Here is a 26,510-nt window from a genome sequence, read left to right on the forward strand (position 1 = left end):
CACACACCAGATTAGGGAAACCGTCATTTTCCTACTCGCCCTCTGACATCAGCCACCTTCTCTGTAGCTACAGTTTCTCTGCACTCAAATTAATCCCTGGCAACGAAAAATGAGCCTCTCCCCCACCCCTGCGGCCGCCTTTCTCCTCACGCCCCCAGAGAAGAGTTTCTTCGCGAGGCAGCCGGTGAAGGTTTTTTTCCAAGTCACATGATCCAGGATGCAGGGGAGAATCCTTCTTGGAACCGAGATGGGCCCAGAACCGAATTAGATGAGGAGAGATAAGGTGTGATGTGGGGAAGACTATATAAGAATGGACCCAGGGCTTCAGCAAGCATTCAACCGAGTGGCCCCTGCTCAAGACACAGCCATGCATGTGCCAGCGGGCTCTGTCACCAACCACCTGGGAACCACTAGCCGCAGTTACTTCTATTTCACCATGGCCACGCTGGCTCTGTGTCTCGTCTTTGCCGTGGCAACCATTATGGTGTTGGTAGTTCAGAAGACGGTAAGTCAACTTCTGTTCTCCACCTTTCCTTTCTGATTTATGTTCAGTTTTCCCCAGAGAGACAGCCTTGGGGATAAACTAATAAATTAGTTAGTTGCCGGGGGGGAAGTACATATATCATGTAGAGAAAGGGAGAAAAGAAACGGGAACTCAACTCTCTGAAATATTTTGGATTTTTGAGAGGCAAATTTGTTGAGCTATCTATCCATCATCTCAAAACTTTCCAGACTCACATGAGCCAAAAGAGGGCAGAAGAGCTATTAGCTTTGAGAAATTAAGGTTTAAATCTTGCTGAGCCAGAGACTTGTAGCAAAGAAGGAAGCAGTAGGGAAACTTTGTAACATATTTGCACAACTTGTTATCATATCTTCAACATTTTCAGACCAGATTTCAAGGTCCTATATTCTCAATGGAAATGTTCCTGAAATTTCTTAGGCCTCATCCATTACCAAGAGCTTTTTTAACAAGGAGCTAAGTTTCAGAGGCCAACGGTCTGTAAGGGAAGGAGGCAAGAGAGAAGACCAGGGCTGCTTAGAGCTTTGGACATTTTGGTGTTAAAGCCCACAAGACAAATTGAAAGCTTCCTTCTGAGTCACTGCTTTGAAGAGTGTAGGGTGTCACAAGAAACAGAGCCTAGAGGCAGAAGAACACAGAAATGTTTTTAACACCTGTTCCCTCTGAGGCTGCTCGCAATACAAAAACTGCAAGCAATTATGGGTACACGCTGTAGCGTCAAACTGTCTCAGGAGATGTACTTTGTTTGAAGCAAATGGTAAGATTAGTTGGTACAAACAGAAGAGATGAAGGAAGACGCTGCTTCCGATTTTAGGAAACTGGTGTTTACAGAGAATCTACCAGTATTATTACAGAAAATACTGTACTGAGGGTACATATTGCTCACGGATGATTTTTTTTAATGAAGTAAAGCTTTTGTTAATTTTGATAATTTAAGAACTGTACCCCCTCTCCACTCTACCAACATGAGAATGGTTGTTTATTCCTTCGTAGCTCCAGTTTTTCATGGTGTTACAATCCTACAGAATCTGTCCTTCAGTTGTTTTAGACCAGGGGTGTCCAAACTTTTTTCAACATTTTTTACCAAGGGCCATATGCAGTAAAATACACAAACAGCCAGGCCGTTCACTCAAGGTGAAGTACATATTGCCTCACCTGGTTTATTTAAGTAAACTAAATATATTTTTGGAATTTGCTGCGGGCCAATTAACAATGGATTGCCGGCCACAGTTGGCCCGCGGGCCGCAGTTTGGACACCCTGTTTTAGGCTGAATGCTCTATAACTTAGGGATGACTAAAAAAAAACAAAAGCGAAAAAGAAAACGGGCTTTAAAAGCCTTTGGTATCTTTTCTCAGTGTCTGCAAGCTTTGAAATTTAAATGAAGTTTTGGGGCTCAAATCTCCATAGAAGTGAAAGAAAACAGAACTGCGAACATTTGATTTAGGTAGTAGAATTTATGAAACTTATCACTTAATGTCCTTATCGACATCTACTAAGAATAATACTCTTGAAAACATTTTAGGGCCTTTTTCTTTACAGGCCCTATAATTTCAGTAATTCTAATTTGATATAAACCAGAGATATATCATTTTATAGCAACGGCCAAAGAAAAGAAATTGAAGTCGCATTAAGAAGGTTTTTAGTTAAAGATTGCATTTAGCACGAGAGAGAGAGAGAGAGAGAGAGAGAGAGAGAGAGAGAGAGAGAGAGAAGAAGAAAAACAAAGAAAGGAAGAAAGGGAAATAAGATGATGGGGGGCAACGGGGTGATGGTGACAAGAAGCTAGCGAGAGCTCCAGGATGGCTCTTATCCAAATCCCAATTTTAGTTGAATTGATTCTTTTCATGAGGGCAATGGGGTGGATCTCTCTGCCTCATTTTCATAGATGTGGAAAATGAGGATCAGAAAGGACACAGGGCTTGAATGAAGTCATCCTGTAAAAGGGGTTGAGTCAAGACTGCACGATTGTCTAATGAGAAGAGCATTCCCCTTCCCAAGACAAATAGTTACAGAAGCACTCAGACACTTTGTTCCCAGGCTTCTCTCAGGAGCTTTATCTTCTTGTACATCCGTTTCCTGGACTCGGCCCTCATGTTTGGATATGAAAAGTTTCACTTCACAGTCTGATTGTATAGTATGGTGTGCTGTGATTGCTTAGCCTGAGAAGTATCAGTTACTTTGTGATATTGTGATATTAAGTTGTGATATTAAGTATTAAATGTTTTACACATATCATTTCTAATACATTGTTCAGATAATAACTGTCGTAAGATAAGAGAGTTATCCCCTTTAGCTCAAGCCATCAGGGAAGGCTTCCTGAAGGAAGAGGGAATGCAAGCTGACTTTAAGACAGGTAGCACTTAGACAAATGAACAGATACTAACAGGACCTCTGGTAAAAAAAATCAAAGGGAGATACCCAAGGAATTTAAGCCCACATCCCAATTATTAAAAATGGAGTGGGTTGATGGCCACATAGCACTCTGTGTGTGACATTGAGCAGGGGCAGGGTGGAGAACCACGAGAATGGTTTTACTGGCCTAAGAAGTCACAGTTGTAGGTAGGAAGACACATGTACAGGCAAAACTAAAACAAAGTTAAGTTACAATATATAAGAAGTGATGGAAGGTGGGCACCTAGTGCTACCATGAGACCCTGAGTTACGCAGACAGAACAGTTTTCCAGGCAGGCTTGAGAAAAACTTCACAGGAGATTGGAGGTTCATGTTGACTTGAGAAATACAGAGGGTGCCAAAAAAATGTATACACATTGTAAGAAAGGAAAAAAACTGTATTAGAATTGTGATACTCAGAATACACCAATAACGAAAGATGAATACTTTTTTTTGGCACCCCCGGTATGTATGATTTTAAACAGGTGGAAAAGGAGATCAGAGGAGAGGGTACGCCTGGCCAACAGAACAGCATGAGCAAAGGGATGGAGAAGAGAAGATGTAAGGCATGTAGGAACATCAACAAAGATTGCTTTGAGACTTGGCCTGAAGATCAAATAACTCCAAGGTCACTCCTTGGGTGAGAGACAAAGAAGGAGCTTAGATCTCAGTCTCAGGTGTTTATTGAGCATCTACTGAGTGCAGGACATCGTTCTAAGCAAGGGGGATACAGCCTAGAACAAAGCCCACAAAAGTCCTGCTTTCTTGTTGCTTGTGGACTAGTAGTCTGGTAACGTTTCTCAGCCACTGTGATGGTTGTATTTCATTTTGTTTACATTTAAACCAGTATATCTATTATGAAACATAATGCTGACATGGTTTAAGAAAAGTAAACAGGAAACAAGGGAAAAGAAAGAAAAGTAAAAATCTCTTACATGTTCCCCACCCAACCACCAATCTCTCTTTTCTGTGCTAACCACCATGAACAGAGTCTTCCTTGTCCTTCCAAAATATCTGTGTAGCTACAAATATATAATACACACATGTCATTATAGTAAACTCATAATTTTCGCTTTACTTTACTGACTTGACTGTATATGTTGGGGCTCTTTCCATGTCAACACATGGAAATCCACCTCATTCTTACGAGGACTTGCATAGTATTCTACTGTATGACTGCGTCATGATTTATTTTATCTGTGCCTCGTGAAGGACACTTGTGTTTTTGTCTAGAATTTTGCTTGCTGTGCACATCTGTGGGTATATCTGCGGGATAAGTTCCTAGTGGTGGGAATAGAATATATATTTTTCTATTTTTCACTTCCATAAATATTGTTACTCAGCTTCCAAAGAGATTGTCCTCTTGAGAAAGTAAAAGTACTACCAAGAAAGAGACACTTCTTCACCTCAATATGGAAAGAAAGAAAATTGATTTATTGAGAGTCGACACATATATGTCAGAATGAAATTTCACACAATTTATACAGCAAAACAAAAGGGAAAATGATTAAGGTTTTCATCTCCTCCAGAGACAAAGGTTTAGATAAGGAGGTAGGCTGTGAGGTGGACCCCAGAAGTGTTTACGTTTTAAGGGGCTCTGAGGTCTTCAGTCTTAGGGACATCTCTGTTATAAACCTGGAGACGGGGCTAACCCAGCCCCTGGACAGATCTATTCAAAAAGGTTAGAACAAAGCTATAAGGCTCAGGATCATTAGGTTTTCAAGGAGACTCTTTCTAGAAAAAAGAGAAAGCAACTGTCTCCTTTCTCTTTATAAGCAAAGAAACTTTCTTCTTCAAAACAATGTATCCTTACAGTACCACTCTACCTCTTCGCCAAGAGTGGAGCTGAATACCTGCTTAAGGGTCGTGATTGGTGGTGGTGGTGTTGGTATGGTTTTTTGGTTTGCTTTGAAGTTCAGATAATACATAGGGGTAAGATACGATGCCCCGTAATGCTTCCCTCTATCCAAGTTACGCTCTTCAATGCATTTGATCTATCAATCAAAAAATCCTCTGAAAAATCTCAGGGTCAGGATTTGTGCTGGGCTGTAATGGGAGGACCAAGTGACCAGGGCACGACTGCTGGTTTCTGGGAATTCTCTAGGTTGGGGAGATGAGGACCTAATACCCAAGAGCCTGAGTTCAGGGCAGAATGACCCAGAATGTCACAGACCAGAAGAAAGGAAGACAGTTTCTGCTTGGAGTAGGAAGAGCTAGAATAGAAGCTGAGCCTCCTTCTAGAATTAGAAGGATCATGTCTTATGCCCAAAGTTTTATTTTGAAATGTTTTCAAGCCTACAGTAAAGTAGAACGGTGAATACTCATATACCCTTTCTCCTAAATTTGCAGTGTTAATATTTTGCTGTATTTGTGCTCTCTCTACATATGAAAGTAAGTTGTATACAGTGTGACCTTTCACTTACGTGTATTTCAGCCCCCATCTCCAACTTACTGAAATGGCATCATCATAGCCAAGAGAGTTCATGTTAATTCAGTAATATCATCTCATAATGATATGCAGTCCATATTTTAAGTTCCCCACTTGTCCAAAAATGTCTTCTACATCTATTGTGCCTTGTTTTGTTTGGGAATTCAGAATCCCCTCTCAGGTCACACACCGCACTTGGTTATGTCTGTTTTCATCTAGAACATTGCTATTTAAGGGTGGTCCTGGGAGCTCATTAAAAATGCAGAATCTCACGCCCCACTCTAAACCCAGTGAATCAAAATCTGCATTTTAACAAGGTCTCTGGGTGATCTATATGCACATAAAAGTTTGAGAGCAATGATCTAACAATTTTCTCCGCCCTTTGGTGTCTGTTTTTCATGACATTCATTTTTTGAAGGGTCCAGGCTAGTTCTGTTGTTGACTAGTTCATGTTTTGGATTTGTCTTAAGATTTGGTCATGATTATATGTAGACAAACTATTTTTGGCAAGAATAGTACTTAGATAATGTTATATATTTCTTATTGTGGCACAGCTACAGCCACATGCCAGGTTGTCCCATTATGATGATAATATTTCATCACCTGATTAAAGGTGGTGACCACTGGCTATCTCTTTTCTAAAACACTTTCTTTTCCGTATTCTTATGAAATGGGGTCATACGCTGAAGACATAGAAATATCCTTCCTTCAGAGGTTTTGCCTCTCCTTGATGACCCTTGTCTGAATCAGCTAATAGAGAGGGTAGGAGAATAATGATTGCCTAATTCTGCCATTCTTTCCACACTTGTCTCCATTGGATGTACGGTGGCAGGTAGAGTTGGGGCAGGACATTCCAGGAGAGGCAAGCCCAGGTGTGAGGAGAGGAATGGCAGAGTCAGAACAGTGGTCACTCCCGACGCCACAGGGGAACAGCACGAAGTAGAGCTGGGTGGCAACAAGCACTGGCAGAGGGAGGTGAGAGGATAGGATGCCTTTTCCATCAGCAGACTAGGAAGATTTCCAAACCCATGGATGAGCCCAGTTCCACACTCGTCTTCCAATTGCCGTTCCCTGCTCCTTGGTAAAGAAAGGCCTGAGTAATGTCTTGCTAGTCAAAGTGTGCTCAGTGGGCTCGCAGCACTGACACCATCTCATTAGAAATGCAAAACCTAAAGGCCCATCCCAGACCCACTGATTCAGACTCAGCATTTTAAGAAGACCCCCCGTGGGAGAAGCACGGCTTTAAGCCACTTTATTCCAATTCCCACTTTCACTAGCCATACCAAGACGAAGGCTGCCAACAAAAACCATCTTCCTGCTAGGAATTTTCTATGACCTCCTTCCACTTTGCTCAGAGTCTCAGGAGAATTTTCTGCCCCGGCTTCATCCTGACCCACCCTAGAGAGGCAATGTGGCGTGCCTTCCATCCACGTCAACACGCCTGAGTGTGAATCCTTTCCCTGCTGTTTACCATCTGTGAGACCTTCCATTAAGTCACTTCTCTATGTCTTAGTGAATCACTAACTCTCGGTGAAATGCATTTAGCCCAGGAGGATTGAGCATACTCATTAAGTGCTTAATCATGTTAACTAGAAAATAAGAGACACATTCCTAGCAAGGATCTCTGTGGCCCACTGTATAAGACAATATGAGGTCAGCAAGGACGGGGATATGAAATCCCCCTGGCATAGCCCAAACATTAGTTGCTTTTGGCCATTTTTAATGAGAGAGGGCATCTTCTGTCCAAAGCAAATTTGGAAGCTGATTATCCCTGCATAGCATTGCTCTGGGAAAGGAAATAGCCTGTGAGGGTATTGAGGCAAACTAAACATGTCATTAGGATCAAGAGAGTAGCCAAAATATGGTACCATTTTCAAGGACTCGCTAACCTTTTATATATAATATCTTATGTCCACAATGGAGGGAAGAATTGCTAGCTCTGCAATAACAATGATTAAAGGAAATGAAAAAACAGAGTCCTAGACAGGGAAGATGGTTGTGATTAGGTCATTTCACTTGGGGACAAGCAGATTAAATGTGACAGTTCCTCCCTCCACACACAGAAACCCAGAGTCTGAACCGAAAGAACAAACACATGAAGGAAGTGTAGCTGGTCAGTAACCATGGTGAGGAAGTTTCCTGAGCTACTCAATGGAGCTGAGAAGGACAACCTGGGAGGGTCCATTTGCTTGTGTCTGTATCCAGCCAATGGACTTTTCACTTCAAAGCCAAGGCACTGAGCACGTTGGCTCATATTTCCCCAGCCAGGACCCAGATCCGCAAACAGGGTTTGGGAGAGAATTCTAGGATTGGGAGGTACCTGCCAAAGAGAAGCTGATGGACAGCACTTAGCATAGTGCCTAGAGTATAAACAGTCCTCAGCAACCCTTAAAAGTCATTATCTCTTTGTACCCCGGTTTTCCATTTCCAAATGTAAGGACTGCTCATGGGAGGGGAGAGAAGAGAAGAATGAACTTTCCCATCCTTGGCTTCTGAATGAAGATAGCCACTTCCGGGGACGTGGAAAGGGCACCAGAGAACTTCACCCCAGCATCTGCCACTGACGCATGAGTGTCTTGGTTTCCTCTTCTGTAAAATTAGCCCGATGGACTGAAAGATGTTTAGCTTCCTCTCTGGCTCTAATTTTCCGATCTTGTCTACCATGGGCAGCCAGGGGAGCTGGGAGACCTTGTCCCAGTAGCTCTTCAGGGCAGGAATAGTCACACTTCTGTCCCGGATGCCCTAGGCTCTGGGTGATGGTTTAAACACCAGGACTCTTTCCTATACTAAGATGCTTTGGTTTTGAAGTTAGGAAACCAGAAAGCTGTCAAATCACAGACAGGCTTCTTTTGACTCCCAAATAAATTAGTTCTTCCTCGAAGATGTTCTCTCTTACACTCTTGCTACTGAAGGTGTGTTCTGTGGGCCAGGGGCATCAGCGTCACCTGGGAGCTTGTTAGAAATGCAGACTCCTGGGCTCCACCCAAACGTGCCCAGTCAGAATTTGCATTTTAACTAGTGCAGGGGGAGTATAGCAGTCCACCCTGCCCCCGCCTTATCTGCAGTATCGCTTTCCTTGGTTTCAGCGACCCGCAGTCAACCATGGTCCAAACATGTGTAATGGATAATTCCAGAAATAAACAATTCATAAGTTTTAAATTGCATACCACTCTGGGCTGTGCAATGAAATCTCGCACCAACCTGCTCCATCCTGCTCTGTCCTGCCCAGGGTGTGAATCGTCCCTCTGTCCAGCATCTCCATGCTGTATACGCTCCTGGCCATCAGTCATTCAGTAGCCACTGTCACAATAACATTGCACAGTGCTTGTGTCCAAGTATCCATTATTTTACTTAGTAATGGCCCCAAAGCTAGCAGTAGTGATGCTGACAATTCGTACGTATATAGGAAAAACCGCAGTATACCTAGGGTTCAGTATTATCCATGGTTTCGGGCATTCACTGGGGATCTTGGAATGTATTCCCCCTCAGATAAGAGGGGACTAACTGTACGATCTCGAAACATTCTCTTGTCCTTCACAGCTCTTGCCACAACATGCAATTCTACTTGTATATTTATTAGTATATTTTAAATAACTCCTTCAATGACTTAGCCCTAAAATCCAGAGGATGTCTTCCCATAACTAGCAATGCCTGGCACACACCAGGTGCTTATGCAATATACGGTGAATACATGATTCTCTGGTATTTCTCCAACTGCTGGTGGCCCCTGGGATGGACGGCTCCAGTGGTTTTGCTGTTTTAGCATTCTCTCACTCTACCTGGATAGTTTCCTGGGCAGCTGACGAATCCAATGATCTTAGCACCACATTTAAACATAGATGTTTTCCTTTGTGCATTGAACAACATGCAAATCGATGGTCATGCTTGGCAGTAAATGAGCTATCTATTAAGTTTTGAAGTGCTGTTTGCTGTCTCACAGAGGGGAATTTTGTGATGTCAGGTTTCCTATGAATTGCATACGTAATTGAGAGACCGCAAATGTGCAGCATTTTAGTTAGGTAAAGAGCTTTTGACTAAAGCAATAATATCGTGGAATATTAGAACAAAGAGGGCAGCACCTACGAAGACAAGTTCACTATCTTTCCCCTGAAAAGCGGAAGCCCAAAAGTTTATACTGACTTCCGCCATTTCCAGGTCAGTGTGATGTCAGGGCCTCACCTTCGGGAGACTTCCCAGACTCATCACCACCCACTTGGGCTGGAGAAGAGATCCATTTACCAGAAAAAAGAGCCATTAGTGGAAGGCAAAGGACAGACCCCCTTGGGAAATGGCAGAATAAAGGGGGAACTCCAGAAGGTCCTCAAGGTTTATACCAAACACTAAGAAAATAAAACATGGGCAGAGGTTGACAACGTGGTGTCAGACATATAAATGCTCACACCTCTCTAGGTCTTTATTAATGTCCCAATCCAATGCCCTGCAGGAGATTCCCAACCTGGACAGATCGCAAGATGAATAAGACACTTTATTCCTTCTTGACAGGACACCCGAGGGGTGTCTCCTTGGCTGAGGTGCAGAGAAGAGGGAGGGAGACTGGGTGTGAGGAAGTTAGTCTCTGAAGAATGTATTAGTGTGAGGAAATGTGCCCATCTGCTTCTGCTGCCCACTGGCTCAGTGCACCCCAACAAGACCTCCCTTTATTCCCTTCCAATTCCCCAGCCCGCAAGGCCCCCCTTCAGAAGACAATCTGTTACTATGAACCTCTTGTGTAAATATTTCTGTATATATTTATGCTTATTACAGAATAAATAACATAAAATACAAAGTGAATATATAATGGACATTTGTGTTTACTGACGTTATACGTTTCTAAATATTTGGATATTATATTCTAATTGGAACTTGTAACAAATCCAGAGGGCAGGGACTCAGTTTAATTATTTATGGTATCCTCACAGTGCTTGGCACATAAACATTCAATTAATTCAGAATTTCCAACCACAGGAAAGAGAGAGATGTACCTTCCCAGGTATGTTTACAACCTACTTTTACTGTATGATGAATCAAAGATGGAAAAAACCCACATATATTTGGATACCACATTTGATTGTTCTTATGTTGACCGGAGGGGGTAAAAATGACACATGTGGAGGTGAGGGGAAAAAAAAAAAAAAGCACTGGACTGGGAGTTGAATTGCTGGTTCTGGTCCCTGAGCTGCCGTAAACTTTTCATGTTACCTCTCTCAGCCCTGGTTCTTCACCTGTGAAATGTAGACAGTAATCTTTCAAGTCATTTCTGATGGGCAGGTTGTCAAGCAAATGGATGGGCAAGCTCCTTATACCTAAGTCAGTGAATTAAGTTTTAAAAATGTAACAGTCAGATGGGATGTAAATGCTAAATTGCACAGTACTCTGAGGAAAACCAAAATGAAAATGGAAAAGGGAGTTGTTTCAATTGAATGTCATTCTCACACTGGTTTTTATTTTCTCTTTCTTTCTTTCTTCTCTTCTAGGACTCCATTTCCACCTCAACGGGCCAATTCTCCCTTAAAGGAGGTAAGACCTTGGAATTGGGAGTAAGTGTGTAGTGAATCATCCATGTCCCATCATAGCTGACTGATAACCAGAAACAGCACGACAGTGCTCACCAGAAAAGTGGGGAGGGGAGGAGGTGGGGGCTGCTCAGGGCAGAGCTGATGCATCTCAATTCATATGCGCATCTTTGATCTGTACTCTTATCCCCACTAGTCTCCCACCAGCCCCTGACTCTCCCACTGATGAAAATTCTACCTCCGGCATAGGCTGTCACATGCATAGGAACATTCAGCAGCATTAAGAGCTTGAACTCTGGAGTCAGGGAAACGCGGGTATGAATCTTGGCTCTACGAATCCTCTGGGAGCCTCAGTTCCTTGCCTACGAAATGGGAATAATAATACCTACCTCAGGCCTTCTCCTCACCCCCCATATTTCCTATCATTGAAGTCACCAATGAATACGGTGTCACGACTAGCTCCAGGAGGCTGATACACAGAGTTAGGTTAACTTTGGAGATGAAAAACGTTGAGATCATCTGATTAATGTTTTCACTGCACAGAGGAGGCATGAAACCCAGTAAAGTGCTGTGTCCAAGGTCATATGGAGCCCAACCTACAACCCCGATGTCCTCATCTCTAATCCAATGTTCTTTCCACCCAAGAACAGTAACCCATCTCGCTCCTGTGAACTTCAGACCCTAGAGAGCAAGCACAGCTAGATAACCAGACAACTTAGAGGGGAAAAGAGTCAAAGAGAAAGGGTGGGTCATCATAGGCACCCTGATGGAGACCCCAGGGCATCCTTGGGACCAGAGGACATCAGTCCCTCATGCCAACAGCATCACACTTGGAGTTTCCTCGGGGATACCCTGCTATCTGTCACCCAAAAACTTAGAAAGTAGAGGCCAAAGGCCCCGAACAGACAAGCATTCTGGATCTTTCAGGGCAGACTAATAATTACAGCTTTGTCAACCATATCTTAAAATTTGGCTGGAATTACTTAGCGTGCGACCTCATTTCCCAGAATACCTCCATAGACCATCACATTAATGTAAAATGGAGCATGCTATAATGCAGAGGCAAGCAAACGTTTTCTGTGAAGGACCAGATAGTAAATATGCTGGGCTTTGCAGGCCACGAGGTCTCTGTTGCAACTCGTCAGCTCTACCATTGTAGTGCAAAAGCAGCCATGGACTCCGTGGGCTTGAGCAGGGATGGCTAAGGGTCCATAAACTTTATTTACAGAGTGAGGTGGTGGGCTGGCTTTGACCCACAGACCAGAGTTTGCCAACCTCTATCATGGGAACAGCACAGACTTTGGCAGCAGAACATGGAGCCTTGCAAAAAGCCAAGGGCACTGAGCAAATGTCATCTCCCTTTCCCCATTCCCAACATTCCACAACCACACCCACCCAGAGTTTCCAAGTAAGACCACAACTTGTCATTTGTTGAGAACGGGAGGCGATCTGGACCAGGAACGTGATCTCAATGACAAGGACAGTTTTGATTGGGCAATGCGACCTCAGCCCCTCTGGATCTCAGCTCTGCACCTGGAGAGCATTCCCTCGCAGGTTGCCAAGCACAGGGGCACTAACTAGTGGTTCTGTCCCTACAATAGTTTTCACCAGTCAAGAGTGGAATCAGAAAAAGAAGGACAAGGCAGCCCCTTTTTCCCAGAGCCAACCATTTTTAACGTAGGGGACGCCTTTCCTCTGAGAGTATGTTCTTTTCCAAAAGGTTAAAATGTCCACTCTGTCACAGTCACTGAATTTTCATTTTGGGGTAAATTTCTTCGGTCCGTGAAACCCAAAACTGTGGGTGCCATGGACTAGATCACTTCTCAGATCTCATCTTGTCTTGGCCATCACTGTCAAGCACAGACTAACAGCACAGAAACTACTCCAAAACCAACCTCAGTTTACAATTCAATGTTTCGGCAACCAGATTTTAAAAATGCTAATAATAATCCCCACTAGGGCTAGGAAACTTTTGTGAAAGACCTTTCTGTACTTCCCTTGGGTTGCTCTTAGCCTCAATTTTGGGAGCAATGAGGATTAGTGCGCCCATTTTGCAGAGGAGGAGCTGAGGCCCGTGCAATCAAGGAGACTTACTTGCCTGAGGTCCTCCAAGGAGGTGAAGGCAGAGCAGGGACCAGAATCCAGAGCACCTCTCTATCCATCTGCATGATGTGCTTTGGCCATAAATGTCAGTGACCTGTTGTGTGTGGTCCGGGTTTCTTCCTGCTTTTAATGCAAGTCTATGCTACTTCTCTTAAAGTGGCAAACTGCCAACATAGTAGCAGAGTGAGATGGAAAGAATATTACGGTGGCGTAAGAACCGGCTGCAGACCTGACTTTCATCCCCGCAGGCTGTTTCTCTAGGCAATTATTTCCTCCTCTTTGGGTCTCATCTGTAACATAATGGTAATGTACTAAATGAACTGGAAAGTTCTTCGAGCTTTGGTGCTTTATGATACTCTGATTCTCTTGTTTAATATGTAAATATAGAAAAAACAAAAAGTTTAACAATAACCTTGAGGAAATCTGCAGCTGTAGCTTCCTCTCCCAACAAGCCCCTCTTAAACAGGGACACACAGCAAATTTTCCGTTTGAAAAGCCATTGTAAAATATTCTGGACAGGGGGGAACCATCTCCCAGAAGCTTCCAGGAAGAAGCTCCAGAGGCGGCCTGTGGTTTTTCACTGGAGCGGACAAGGGCAGAGCCAGACACGTTCCAGGGAGCCCTCTGCCTCCGGCTGATGGAAATTGCCCGCCATCAGCCGGAGGCCTGGAAAGCAGGGCCAGGTGGGAACACTACAGTAACTTAGCCCAAGTTGACAGTTAGCTGCAAAGAAACCAAAGGAATCCAAGCCCTTTTGGGGGTGAATGGATTTCTCAGTCCCAACACAAGCTTCCTGTGGCTGGCTGTCACCAGCACTCTGCCACCCACGTCCCACTCCATTGTGCTTGGGACTCAGTGGACCACTCTGGAGGTTCGGCAGAAACTGGGGGCCGGGAAGAGCACTGGGAGAAGAACTTTTCAGCACACACTTCTCTCATCTAGAAAATGGAGTTAAAAGGGCCTCCTGCCTAGAGCGCTTTGAGTCTAGAAGGAGACAGCAAGCATGACCCTTGCCTGCCTCCTGGCTGAGCCTATGTCCTCTGGACAGAGGGTCCACTCCATTCTTTCATCTCCGAGTGAAATGGCCCCCTCCCACTCACATATGGTGAGGAGCTCAGGAGGGCTGCAGGGAGAGCAAGGCTGGTGCTGCTTCTCGTTTCTTGTTCCAATTGTCTGTTTGCACCACGTTTTGAATCTCGCATGTGCTCATGTTACGTGGCTTATCTGTCCAAACCACAGAATACACACATTTTGGCCTTGATTTGCCCTGAGTCCCCCCAGCACCCCGCCTGTGTGTATAACGAAGTTTACAGCAGGATTTAGGGTGTGGAGAGAAGCTGATGGGTCAGCGCTCTCCATCACAGAGAACCATGCCCACTGAGCACTACACCCCTCTGTTTTTATCAGGCCGTTGCCACTCCAGCCACAGACTTTCTTGATGGGTAGCATTCCTCCCTGGGGTTCAGCCTCCCACCATGCGCACTGACCTACTGTCCTTCCTACCAAGTTTTATGTCGTTTTCCTCCACACACAGCCCCTCCCCTCACAAACTCTGCAGAAATTCACATTCTACAGACTTTATGTTGCAGAAAGATTGTGGTCACCGTGGTCTTCTCCCAGGGCTTCCCAACATCCCCACAACCAAATGACAGTTCCTCCCTGGACTAGAGGAATTCTGTAGACAACTTTTAAATCAGTTTTTCTTTTATTTCCTCACTACCTATGAATGAGGATGTGGCAGAAAATAATAAACACGGGTGGGGCATGTACTGTGTGCCAAGCACTGGGCTGAGTGTTTTGTGATTCACTCACGGAGTCCTCACAAGCCCCAAGGATAATTATTATCTCTATCTTATGGGTATGGAAACGGGAGCACAGAGAGGTTTACTGACTTGCCTAAGATTGCACAGCTAACAAGGAGTGAGGCAAGACCTCAGAATTCAGGCTGGCTCGCCTGGGAGCCTCTCTGCTTAACCAGGACTGCACGATCAGACGCTTAGTAAAACACAACTGTGCTTCCTTCCACTGCCCTCACCAGTTCTCCAAGGCTAGAAATCCTTCCAACAATCTTTGTGGCTTCCTCAGCCCCTGCTCTGGGTGCCGTTTTCTTGTCACTGAAGAATGCTCTCTGTGACTGAGCTCTGGGGCAGAGAGGGCCATTAGAGTGACCACACACCTGGGTTTGCATGAGAGGTGGGTGGTGGGGAGCTTTAATGCCCATGACAGGGGATCTAGAGGCTGAACTTAAGCCCTAGCGTTGCAGCTAAGTAGTCATGAAACCTGAGATGATTCCTTCTCTCCACACCTTGCCAGTTAAAAGAGGGTTGTCTTTCCTGGGAATGCCATGTGGGCCCTAACGTCAAAGGGACTTGGAGGCCCCAAGGAAAGTGCCCGACCATATGTGGGTCCCAACAACCCCTTCCATGTGTTCCCCACTCTTGCCTGAATTCAATCTCCCACTGAAGGGGAGACACAACAGGCAGAGAACTGGGCTGAACTCTGGAATATCTACAGTCCAGTCCTGGGACTTGAAACCACTCACTTTCCCTTGCAGGGACTGGGATTTCCTGTTTTCTAAAATAGCAGGTGTGATGGGGGCAAGCCTGATGACCTATCCCTGGCATGGACTTTGTTCCAAGTAGAACATTCCAGGAATCAAGCAAATATCTTAAGAGTCTATGACCGTTTTACTGCTCTAACAACTTCCAGTTTTTGCACGGCTTGGCACGCTACCCTCCTCCCCACTTCCCCTGCTAAAAAGAAAATGTGGGCGTTAAAAGAGATCTAACTGTACCTAGTGAACCCACCCACAAAGAAACTATAACAGCTGCCCATTGAAGGCAATAAAACTAAACCACTGAGACTGGCTACTCCTCAATCCCCAGCTACCCCTGAAGTCACACGGCTATGATCCAGATGGTCACAATCCCGCCAGGACTCCAAACTGGCAGTAGAAAAGGCAGGTAGAGGGGCCGCAGCCCCCTTCCCTAGAATGAAAATAGCAGAGACCTCACCACTGTCAGATAGATTGACCTGTCTCTAGATGCCTACCCTGCCAGTTGGTGTTGCTTTTTTTTTTTTTTTTTTTTTACAGCCAGAGGGGGCACTTCTCAAAGGGTAAATTGCTTTTCAGATCATCACAGGCCTCAGAAAGCCTATTTGCTTCTCCATTTACTTTAAACACACTCACTCCAAACTCACTCTTCAACGCGCTGTCTTTTTCTTAAGGCGGAGCTAGAAGAATCAGGAATCTCTGTACACAAAATAATTAAATAAGTAGATAGATAAACTAAAAAATGGGCCGTTCAGAATAAAGTAGAGTAGCATCCTTGGGAGGTCAGCCTGAGTGCTACAACTAAATCCCACTGCCAGGAGGAGAGAAGAGGGAAGACAGAGGAGATGCAGGAGAGAAGAGGGAGGATGAGACGGGTGGGGAGGGGAGACAAGAGGAGAAGAGAGGAAAAGGAAAAAACATTCAGACGGCTGAGAAACACTAAAAAGTATACTTCAATTTAGCTCATACAAATCACAAGTCTCTAAATCCAGAGAAAATCCTCGTCTTCCAAATACTTTGGGGAAGGAAAAGGGAAAGAAAGAAATAGAGGTGGAGGGAGGGAGGAGGGAAATAGGAGGGAGGGAAGGACAAAGGGAGGGAGGGAAAGCAGGCCTGTCTCTCACACTGGCTCCATTATTTATATCATCCATGTCCCGGACACCATATGTGTTGGCTTAAATTTCTACAAACCTAGCAGTGCAAGCTCTGGACTAGGGAATGGGAACCAACCATTATTTATTAGACTTTGGGTTGTGGACACACGACTCATTTTTATGCATTATCTCATTTAATCCTCCCAGCACCTCTTTGAGGGAGGTTATTATTATCCTCATTTTGGGGAGAATTCAAAGAGACTGAGTCACTTGTGCAAAGCCACACAACTTAGTGGCAGAGATAGAATTTGAACCCAAGCCAGTTTGATCCCAAGCCTAACATTCTAAGTGTGCGGTTATACGTCCGCATCTAGAATACCTAGGAAGTGTTTTCAAAAAGTTATTTAAAATGTCGGCAGATTTCACCACACTACTCCAGATTCACCTTGCCTTTCAAATTATAGACTGTGAACGTGCTTCTGAAATGCTCCCAATACTATCAATTCCACCTGCCTTTACTATAAGTGAATTCCAAGGAAATACCCACATAGGGTCAGATAGGTTTATCTTACACATTGTAGCAGGTCAGGATTGAAAAGACCCCCAAACCCTAAGGAAGCTTCAAGGGGTTCAAGTGAATTTCAACATCATCTCAATTTGTATTTACTGATCACTTTCTATGTGCTTAACGCTGAGCGTGCCGGTTGGGTGTTCCCCAAACGCTGTTTGTAAACCCAGGGTCACCTAGTTGTCCTTTGTTTAACAAATACAAAGGCATTTCTCCATCAGTAGTTGGCCTGGTGTCATCAAGGAAATAGTCAAATTAAAGCCAGTTGAAATGACCCTTGGATTAAGGATTCAATTTGGTTCCAAATTCTACTGATAATGGAGAGAGTCTCCCCCAGATGTCACTGTTGGGATTCTCCTGGATATTCTGCCAGACAGATGGAACTAAGAAGACAGAACATGGTAGATGCAGTGTTAGTAGAATAATTCCTCTCCTTCCTGGAAGGATTAAAATATTTTCAACAGCTGGAAGGATTCTGCATACTTTTCCGGAAGCGTCAGATGGCCTCAAACACTTAATGTGCATAATTGAGAATCTCTAGTCCAGCAGAAAATGCCACAAGCTTTGCTTCAATGAGCATTTCATCAACCAGATCACTCTGCTGAGGGGCATTGCTAAGCTGCAAAAGACTAGCAAAAGAGGAGTAGGGCACAAAGGGACTACTATTTGCTGGGTGTCTCCTCTAAGCCACATGCTGCCCTGGTCACGTGACATCCGTAATCTTATCGCATCTTCTCAACATCCATACCTTTGGGTTGATTGTTTGCCCCACTTTACAGATGCAGTAATGGAGGGTCTATCAGGGGAAGTGACAGGTTTGAAGCTAAAAGCCTGTGCAGAACCCGGTGCTTGTTTTGAGAAGCCCTGTGTCTGTCTTGTCCTGGTATTGACCTGGAAGATGCCTGGCACTCAGACCGTGTACTACCATCTGGCTGCAGAGTTTAGCGGGTTTTGTTTTGCCACCTTGGGCACTGTTGCATCTTCATGAAAGTCTGATTTCCCCTGACTTATGACTTGGCAGTGTTCAGCACATAGGCCTGAAGTCACCGGCTGGCATTGTCCCATAAGAGGGAGCCCAGAAGGCTCATTAGTGCTTGTTTTCCTAGCACCGCCAGCTGTAGTGTCAGTTTTCAGTCCAGTGTGTATGGTAGCTCCAAACCCATTTCTTCCTACACTTAACCCTTTCTGCTCTGTGGGAAAACCAAACAATCAGGGGAGAGAGCCCTGGACTAGGAGCCAGGAGCTCTGTGCTCTGAACCCAGTTCTGCCACTAACCTACTATGGGGTCTTGGGCCAAACCTTCAGTTCCTCTGGGTTCAATCTCCCCACTCAGAAAACGAGGGCCTTGGTTAACTCGTCATCGAATGGCCCTTTCATGTCTAACATTTTGAGATGTCAAGGTGGGGTCCAGTCTTTAGGTTGACATTATTCTAGATCATGATCCTTTCAAATACCGTAAGCAGCATCTCTCTTCTGTGCCACTGGCAAGGAAGGTTTCGTTGGCACATATTTCTCTCAAGCCTTCCAAGAAAAAGAAAAAAAAAAAGAAAAAAAAAACGCCCCCAAAAGTTTCACGATCCTTCGAGAGGAGTCCCAAGCTTGGGAAACCAGCTTATAAATCTTTCCCATCTGAAGGCCTAGGTCCTCAGAAGAATTCACAGAGTATTTGAGTTGTCCAAAAGATGGAATGCCTCAGAGAAGGAGTAAGGAGTCCTGGGCTTTGGTCTTGCCTCTTTCACTAAAGTCCTGGGATAACCTAGGACAAGTCTACTGTGGGGGTCCCACTGGGGAGCACATGTGCTGTGTGGTTACCAAGCAGGGAACTTCCATTTCTATGAACCATGCAAATCCTACGGAACCAGGCTCTTCATAACTTTGATTGTCCCCAGAGTAAAAATGTTCTGTTCTACAATGGCAGGTGTTGGGAAATCTGAATATGTGAAGATAATTTCCTAGCTGGGGTATAGGAACATGCCTGCAAAGACAGACAGTTGGAGCTGGGACTGACTTTACCCCCACTGCGTCTACTACAGCTGAGTCTACACAGCCTGCTGGAATAAGCTAAAAGGGCCCTTCTAGGTCATCCAATCCACACCGCTCTTCACCTAGCTAAGGACACAAGAGCCCAGAGAGGGGAAATTCCTAGATTCTAACTCCCAGGCCATCAACTTAGCCATGACTTGCAGACAGTTCTCACTTCCCTCACCTAACAGTTCAGTTCTTCAAACGAAACCCCTCCAGACTTCACATTCAGATAGGAAATGAATGAAACAGGGTGTGTTTTCCTCCCTATTCTCCCAGCATTCAAAATTCCAGAGACATTACAATATTCCAGCTGCATGTAGCACCACCTACCATGTTTCCCCGAAAATAAGACCTAGCTGGACAATCAGCTCTATGCATCTTTTGGAGCAAAAATTCATATAAGACTCAATCTTATTTTACTATAATATGAGACCAGGTCTTTAATATAATGTAATATAATACCAGGTCTTATATTAATTTTTGCTCCAAAAGATGCATTAGAGCTGATTATCCGGCTAGGTTTTATTTTTGGGGAAACACGGTATTTATAAGTCACTCCCTTCCTGTCCTCATAACTAAAAAAGAGTCATACCATGGAGTCACAGGCTAACAGGAGATTCAAGCCACATGAAATGCTTATCTAGCTCTGGACAAGAGCCTCATGACCCTCAAAGCTGTCCAATACATCTGTGAACAGCACAAACTGGTCAAATATTTGACCTGTCAGCACCGTGACTTCCAGTGTGATTTGTGCAGATCTCCCATTGTGTCAGCTGAGAAATGGGGATGTGAGCAGCGTTAGCCATTAGCTGAGTGTGTCATCTCTTTAAACGTGTACTTGAAGCCTCAGCGTTTGGACCCTCAGAACAGGCTCCATTATCTTCCTGCTGACAGCCTGGTCAGATGGTAAAGGCTTCCTCTGTGCTCTTCCCTAGGTTCACCACCCCAATTTATCTACAGGTTCTCCGGTGTCCGGAGTCCCAGGCCCCTTCCCTTAGCCAGCTCCAGCAATGACATTCTTAAAGGGGGTTGCCCGTGTTTTTCCTTCCACTTGAAACCATGTAAAAGTTTCTTGAAGAAAAATTAAAACACACCACGCCATTTGACTTCAGGAAATGCAAAAGCTTCAAAATAAGTTTTGTTTTTTCCATCTTTGGGTTTCTCAGAATTGCAACTGAGGTCAACCCACCAAACATGCAAAGACCAAAGGGGAAAGAAACAAAAAAAAAAAAAAAAAAAGAAGAAGAAGAACCTGCATGTGTGAAAGGCAAGCCCAGGCTTGTACTTTTACAGTCATCTGTTTACAGCTCAGCTGACAGATGCCACCTCAAGTGGTGTGGTGTGAGGGGGCCCTCTGGCCAATGAGCAAGGCCTGTCCTTCGTGAGATTGCTGGCCTCAGTCTAGGGCATGCGTCTTATGTTCCCTTAACCTAATCTAACCTGCAGAGCCAATGGGAGAATTAGGCCAGGTGTTATCCCAACCCGGAGGGGAAAGACAAGCCAACCATCCCCATTTACCTCATTCATGTCATGAGAACTTACCTGACATCCACAGAGAGACGGATCAGATGACGCAATCCAACAAACATTTGCAGAGTAGCTTCTGGGCCGGGCAGTTGGGATATATAACAGTAGTCTCTTTCCTGCGGTTTCACGGTCTAATAGAGATAAATAGGCAAACAGAGGGAAGGGTTAGAGAAGGTTTCCTGAAGGAGACGGCTGCCGGGAAAGGCGGTGCTTTAAACTTGTCATTATTTGCTCAGTGAAGGGGGGATTCCCAGTGGAATGGCAAATCAACATGCTGTGTTTGGGGACACTAGGAGCCCCCAAACGCCAACAGGATGGTGAGCAACGCACTCAGGCATTAGAGTCAAACAACCTGGGTTTGAATCTCCAGTCCACCATTGGACTAGCTGTGAGAATGTGAACAGGTCATTTAACCTTTCAAGGCCTCGGTGTCCTTATGTACAAGATAGTAACATTACAGGTACCTTTCTCGTGGGGTGGTTGTGAGAATTAAGTGAAATAATGTGTTTAACATGCTTAGCAGAGTACCTAGGAAATAGCCATCACTCAATACATATTAGCTATTATTATTATTAACACTCCTATTACTACTGTTATTAGTATCGGGACAGAGTGCAAGGCAAAGAGATGAGGGGCGGGAACACAAAGGAACACGAATACCATGTGAAGGGGCTTGGCCCCCACCCTGCAGGCACAGTACAGTCAGAAAGGGGTTTTGAGCAGAGTAGAGATGCAGACACATGTGCCTCTCTGTGATTCCTCCTGACCTGATGCTCCACACCCAACAAAGAGGAGGCTGGGCCAGGGGGACTCTCAACAGTAGTCGCACTGCACTGGGGAGTGAGCAGCCCTCTGTGTTGTGTTCTACACGCCCCAAGAGTGTGGGCTGTGGACTGAAACAGGCAGGGCAACAATGCCCGTAGGACGATGAGTGCGAGACAGGATCAGAAGAGTGGCAGCTGGCCTGCCAGCCTGCATCAGCCGAGACCTTTGGCCCGGAACCTCTTTAAGGGATAAGGGCAGGTAAAGATGAAAACTGCCCCCTTGCTTCTGCCTCTCGCAATGACCTTGTTCAGACAGCAGAGGGAACTCTTCCCCTAACTTTCAACCATGCGATGAAGGCCGGAGGGATCTTCTCAGGCCTGAGCAGAGAGCTGTGAAAAGACTGAGAGCCCAACAGGTACCACTCAGGGAGATACAGTGAGCAAACACTCCAGGGCGTGGTCGCTTCAACTGAATCAGCCGACGCTGCCTAGCTTTCGATGGGTGGAATGAATGGTCATTTGTGATGACATTCGAAACATCATAGATCTTTTGGTCGATGATCAGGTCATAGATATTCTAGTTTTACAGCTAGGGAAACCAAGTCCCAACAACAAGGAATTTGCCCAGAATAAGTTGAATTCATGAGGCACTGCAAGAAATGTGTAACTTGGTTCTTTGCATTCAAAATAGTTACTATAATAAGAAGAGGCTTAAGCCACCATGACCAGTGAATATATTGAAAACATTTTTACTTCTTATGTGCCATAATGACATAAACAGTGTCTTTCCCCACTGCCAAGGAAGCTCCAGATAGCACGCTCCCTGCTTAGACCTCTTTGATCCTATATCCTTTAAAATTGAGCACAGTATCTCCACTGTCTAGCAAAACGGCCTCAAGGAGGAAACCTGGAATCAGACAGACTCAGGTGAACCTCAGCATTTCCACCAACTTGCTTGACCCTGTGTCATTGGCTTTGTCTAGGCATCAAGATTAACCTTGCAGAGTTATTCTGAGAATGAGATTAGCTGAAATATGTAAAAGAACTCAGACCAGTATCTGGTGCACTCTCAAAGGAAGGGTAGCAATAATTACTATCAATAATCTCATTCTGGCTACCACTACCTGGCTGAGTGACGTGGGACAATGTACTGTCTGGTCCCCAGGCTTTTTTCTGTCTGTCAAAGGGGCTTAATAATACCTCGCTCATAGAGTTGCTTCAAAGATTAAGTGAGATGAAATACGTAAAGTGGCAAGAATGGCACTTGGTAAATATAGGAACCCAGTTCATATTTGTTTCCTTTCCCCAACTTCCGTAGTTTTTTTGTAAAAGCCCAAGGGAAAGCAATTATTTTTTTAAATCCCAAGGTACTTGATGGCAAAATGAAAAATAAACAGGTTTTTCTTTGGTCCCCAAATGAAAACAGAACGGCAATTGTCTCCTTCAAAGGGTCATGGAAAAAGATCGTGTATCTCCAGTTCCCAGACAAAGCTAGTTACTATGTGATCTCCTTATTTTTAGGAAATTGCTCAGAAGACATCTCATGTATCCTGAAAAGGGCTCCATTCAAGAAGTCATGGGCCTACCTCCAAGGTCAGTAACCAAATCCAGGAACGTCAACCGTCAACCATAGGAGGGCCACTTCCTATGGCCTTTCTGAAACTTCCAAGCCAGAGGTCACAAGCAGAGGCCCACACCAAATGTGATCTGTAGATGTGTTCTATTTAGCCTGCATGATATTTTTTATAATTCGAATTGAAATGCCTTCGGGGTGGGGGGGAGAATGTTACTGTCATAGTTACTGCTCCTCTTGTCTCAGCCCCATTCACTCCTTTATGTTACCTGCTTGGCCCCTGAAGGCATCTGGTTCCCACCTCCACTACCCCATCTATTCGGCTACCTATAAGTTGCAGGCCAAGTGCATAGTACTTTCTTCATGCAAGGGAAGCAGGCTCTTAATCTCTGCCTGTATGTAGTTATTCACAAGAGAACCACAAAATTGCCTTCTTCCCAAATTGACATTCTTAATGAACATGTTGACTCAGGGCCGATTTGCATATTGCAGCTTGCTTCAGGTAAGAGGCCCCTTATAAATGACATGAGGGAGCCACTCACCCTAGGAAAGATGAGATATGGAGGAGACGGTCAAGATTCTCTGAATAGCCATTCTGCTCAATTTAGAAATTCAGTTTTGCAGTGAGATTAGTGCTAACTCTTCAACTGAATTGCAACGAGGTTTAAAGGGAAGGCATAGAGGCAATTAAAACTAACACCCCAGCTTCCCAGTTCTGACAGGCACCCTGACCAATCAATCAGTGCTGATTTTCATTCGTTGGGACTCAGAGAGACTTGGCTTCCGACTTGAACATGTTGGCTTAGAAGATCTGATAATTCTCTGCTTTTCTATAAATCCCAGCGGGGACAAGCCCCTTAAGGTGCATGTGAGGGGTCCACACAGTTATGTTTGCCTGCGCTGTCACAGAGAGGAAGACATTCAAAAACTCAGACAATGAAGGGTTAAAGGATGCATCTTAATGTGAAAGTGAATGAGACTGAGATTCTCCTGGACGTCTTGATGCCTAAATTAGTTATCAATTGAACAAAAATGCATGTCTTCTTTCTGATATTTTGTGCAACGCCTACCAAATAGTAGTCCCGCAATGATCAAACGTTCATTGATTGGCTGAATAAATAAACCTGATAGTCCAGAATTTATGGGGAACACAGTCCAGGAACTTGTAGTCTGAAAAGGCAAAGATAATAATAATTATAACAATCACAGAAGAATATACTAATTAAGTGGGAAAATATTCTATAGGAAGTAGGGTCCCACACCAGGTGTGTTCTGACCCTCTAGCTTTGAGCATTAGCGAAAAGGAAGAGGGGCGGTTGGTACCTGTGCCTTGACTATTAAGCAGATCTAGAAGGAGTAACACAGAAGCTATTCTGGATGGTTAGAACAGCAGACAATATTATAGGAGACATGGGCCTTGAATGGGGAACCTTGAATAATGACTTCAAACTTTCCAAGTGGCACCTGCAATCTGACCAATAATTCCATTTTTGTGTCTTTCTCTTTCCAGCATCAAAGCATATAAACAAACCCGAGTTGACTTGGAACAAAGATGGCATTGTCCATGGAGTCACGCATCAGGATGGGAAGGTGGTGATCCAGTTCCCAGGTTGGTACTTCATTGTTTGCCAACTACAGTTCCTCGTGAAATGCACGAAAGGCTCTGTCGACCTAAAGTTGGAGCTTCTCATCAACACAGCTGTGAAAAAGCAGACACTGGTGACAGTGTGTGAGTCTGGAGTGCAAACCGAAAGCATATACCAGAATCTCTCTCAATTTCTGCTGGAGCATCTGCAGGTCAACACCACCATATCAGTCAGGGTGGACAAATTCCAGTATGTGGATACAAACACCTTTCCTCTTGAGAATGTGTTGTCCGTCTTCTTATACAGTAGTTCCGACTGAACTATTTCTCCTGGCCTTCAGGAAGAAAGCAACTCTCCACCATCCAGTACTTCACCCATCCAACACTTGGGCAGAATGAAAACTTTACACCAAGACTGAAACCACCGAGCATATTAAATAGCATGCTTCTCCTTCTGTCTCTTGGGAAGATACATCTCCGGGGTTAACAAGAGAGTTCTGAGTGAAGCATCTTCCAGATAGAAGGCAGGGAAACAATGTGGTGTGGTGGACAGAGCCCCACATGGGGATCAGAAGGCATGGATTTACGCCCCAGCCCAACTACTAACTCACTGTATGACCTGGAACTCAGGTCCCTTTCCCTCCCTGGAACTCAGGAGCCATATCTGAAACCTGAAGGGGCTGGATTTGAATTCTCTCCAAAGTCTCTTTCATCTCAGAAAACCAGGCTCTTTCATCACAGACCTGGCAGTATTCTGGAAACCCCCAACCCAAGGAAAGGTCCCCCCCACACCAGTATAAAACCAATGGCACTAGTAGCATCTGGCTGCATGTCACCTCAGCAGAGTCAGAATTTGAGGACGAGGTTCAGGACACCTTGCCAAATGGTGTGAGCTGTAGGACCTAAAACGTGTAAAAGTAAGGACCGCCAAACTGACCATCCCAAATTTAAGAGATCTTCTGGGTATTTGGAGAAGCATCTGACCAGGCTTGACTCCACGCCAGTTAAGATTGACAATAAATCAACAACAGACAGTTTCATTCAGCAAACACTCCAATCAAAGAGTGGTGACTGAGACGATGCGGTCATTTGGTCAGGGCATAGCTGCTACCCTCTCCCGCGCGATCTCTTTCTGTTCCCTGATTCAAGCACCTCTCAGGAAACCATTTCTGTAGAGGGTTTTTAAGGACCCACACAGTTGTTGATAGACAGTGGTGACTCTGAAAATGGTGAAAAGAACTTCTGAACAATAGGACCCTCCTCTCTTGATATGGGTAACCAGGAGACTTCCCTCGCTGCATCAGCCTTTACATCTGTCCATCATCTTGGAAGGAGCATCTCATCTGTTTGAAAGGACCACTGGACTTGAAGTATAAGCCCCTGAGGTCGTGCCTCAGAAAGAAAAGGGACCCACACCTGCTATGCAAACGAATGGAGCAAAATCTGAATTTTTCTCAAGAAGGAGGAGAGAAAAGTAAGGAGGAAGAATTCAGGAAAGATTGTCAGAGAAAGACCAGAGAAGATTTAGAAGAAGAGAAAACAGCAGCGGTGGAATGGATGAGAGACTTGCGAGAACAAAAGTGACTGAGGGAAAATGTTTTCATTATTTGCTGAGCAGTGTCCTATGTTGACTTCTCCTCAGTCAATGAAATATTCAGTAAAGTCTACACTTCTCTTTAACTCTTTCTGTGAGTAGATTCTTTGGGAGCAGGGGGCACTGAAAGAGGTGTTGAACTCAGCAAGCCAAGCGGTACATGGTAAAACCATAGACAGGTTTTGAGGACCCAAAGCTAAATAACAAGGGGGCATCTGGCATTTGAGTTATACCCTAACTCTACAGAATACATGAATTTTGCCTGAAACC

General features: G+C 44.6%; 1 protein-coding gene across 1 annotated transcript; it reads left to right on the forward strand.

Annotated features, from left to right (window-relative positions):
• Positions 1 to 26,510, forward strand: TNFSF8 (TNF superfamily member 8). The gene is made up of 4 exons (XM_019731165.3): positions 1 to 505; positions 10,815 to 10,857; positions 23,010 to 23,081; positions 24,572 to 26,510. The coding sequence occupies exons 1-4, from the start codon at positions 311 to 313 to the stop codon at positions 24,964 to 24,966; spliced, it is 705 nt and encodes a 234-aa protein (XP_019586724.1). The 5' UTR covers positions 1 to 310; the 3' UTR covers positions 24,967 to 26,510.

The sequence above is a fragment of the Rhinolophus sinicus genome, chromosome 16 (assembly GCF_057876585.1).
Source record: "Rhinolophus sinicus isolate RSI-liver-muscle chromosome 16, RSI-T2T, whole genome shotgun sequence".
Lineage (NCBI taxonomy): Eukaryota > Metazoa > Chordata > Mammalia > Chiroptera > Rhinolophidae > Rhinolophus > Rhinolophus sinicus.

Excerpts from the sequence above, each read along its gene's own strand:
- TNFSF8 (XM_019731165.3), top strand. The coding sequence starts at position 311 with ATGGACCCAGGGCTTCAGCAAGCATTCAACCGAGTGGCCCCTGCTCAA. Across the intron at positions 506-10,814 it reads TGTTGGTAGTTCAGAAGACG|GACTCCATTTCCACCTCAAC; the intron begins GTAAGTCAACTT and ends CTTCTCTTCTAG. Across the intron at positions 23,082-24,571 it reads GTCATGGGCCTACCTCCAAG|CATCAAAGCATATAAACAAA; the intron begins GTCAGTAACCAA and ends TTCTCTTTCCAG.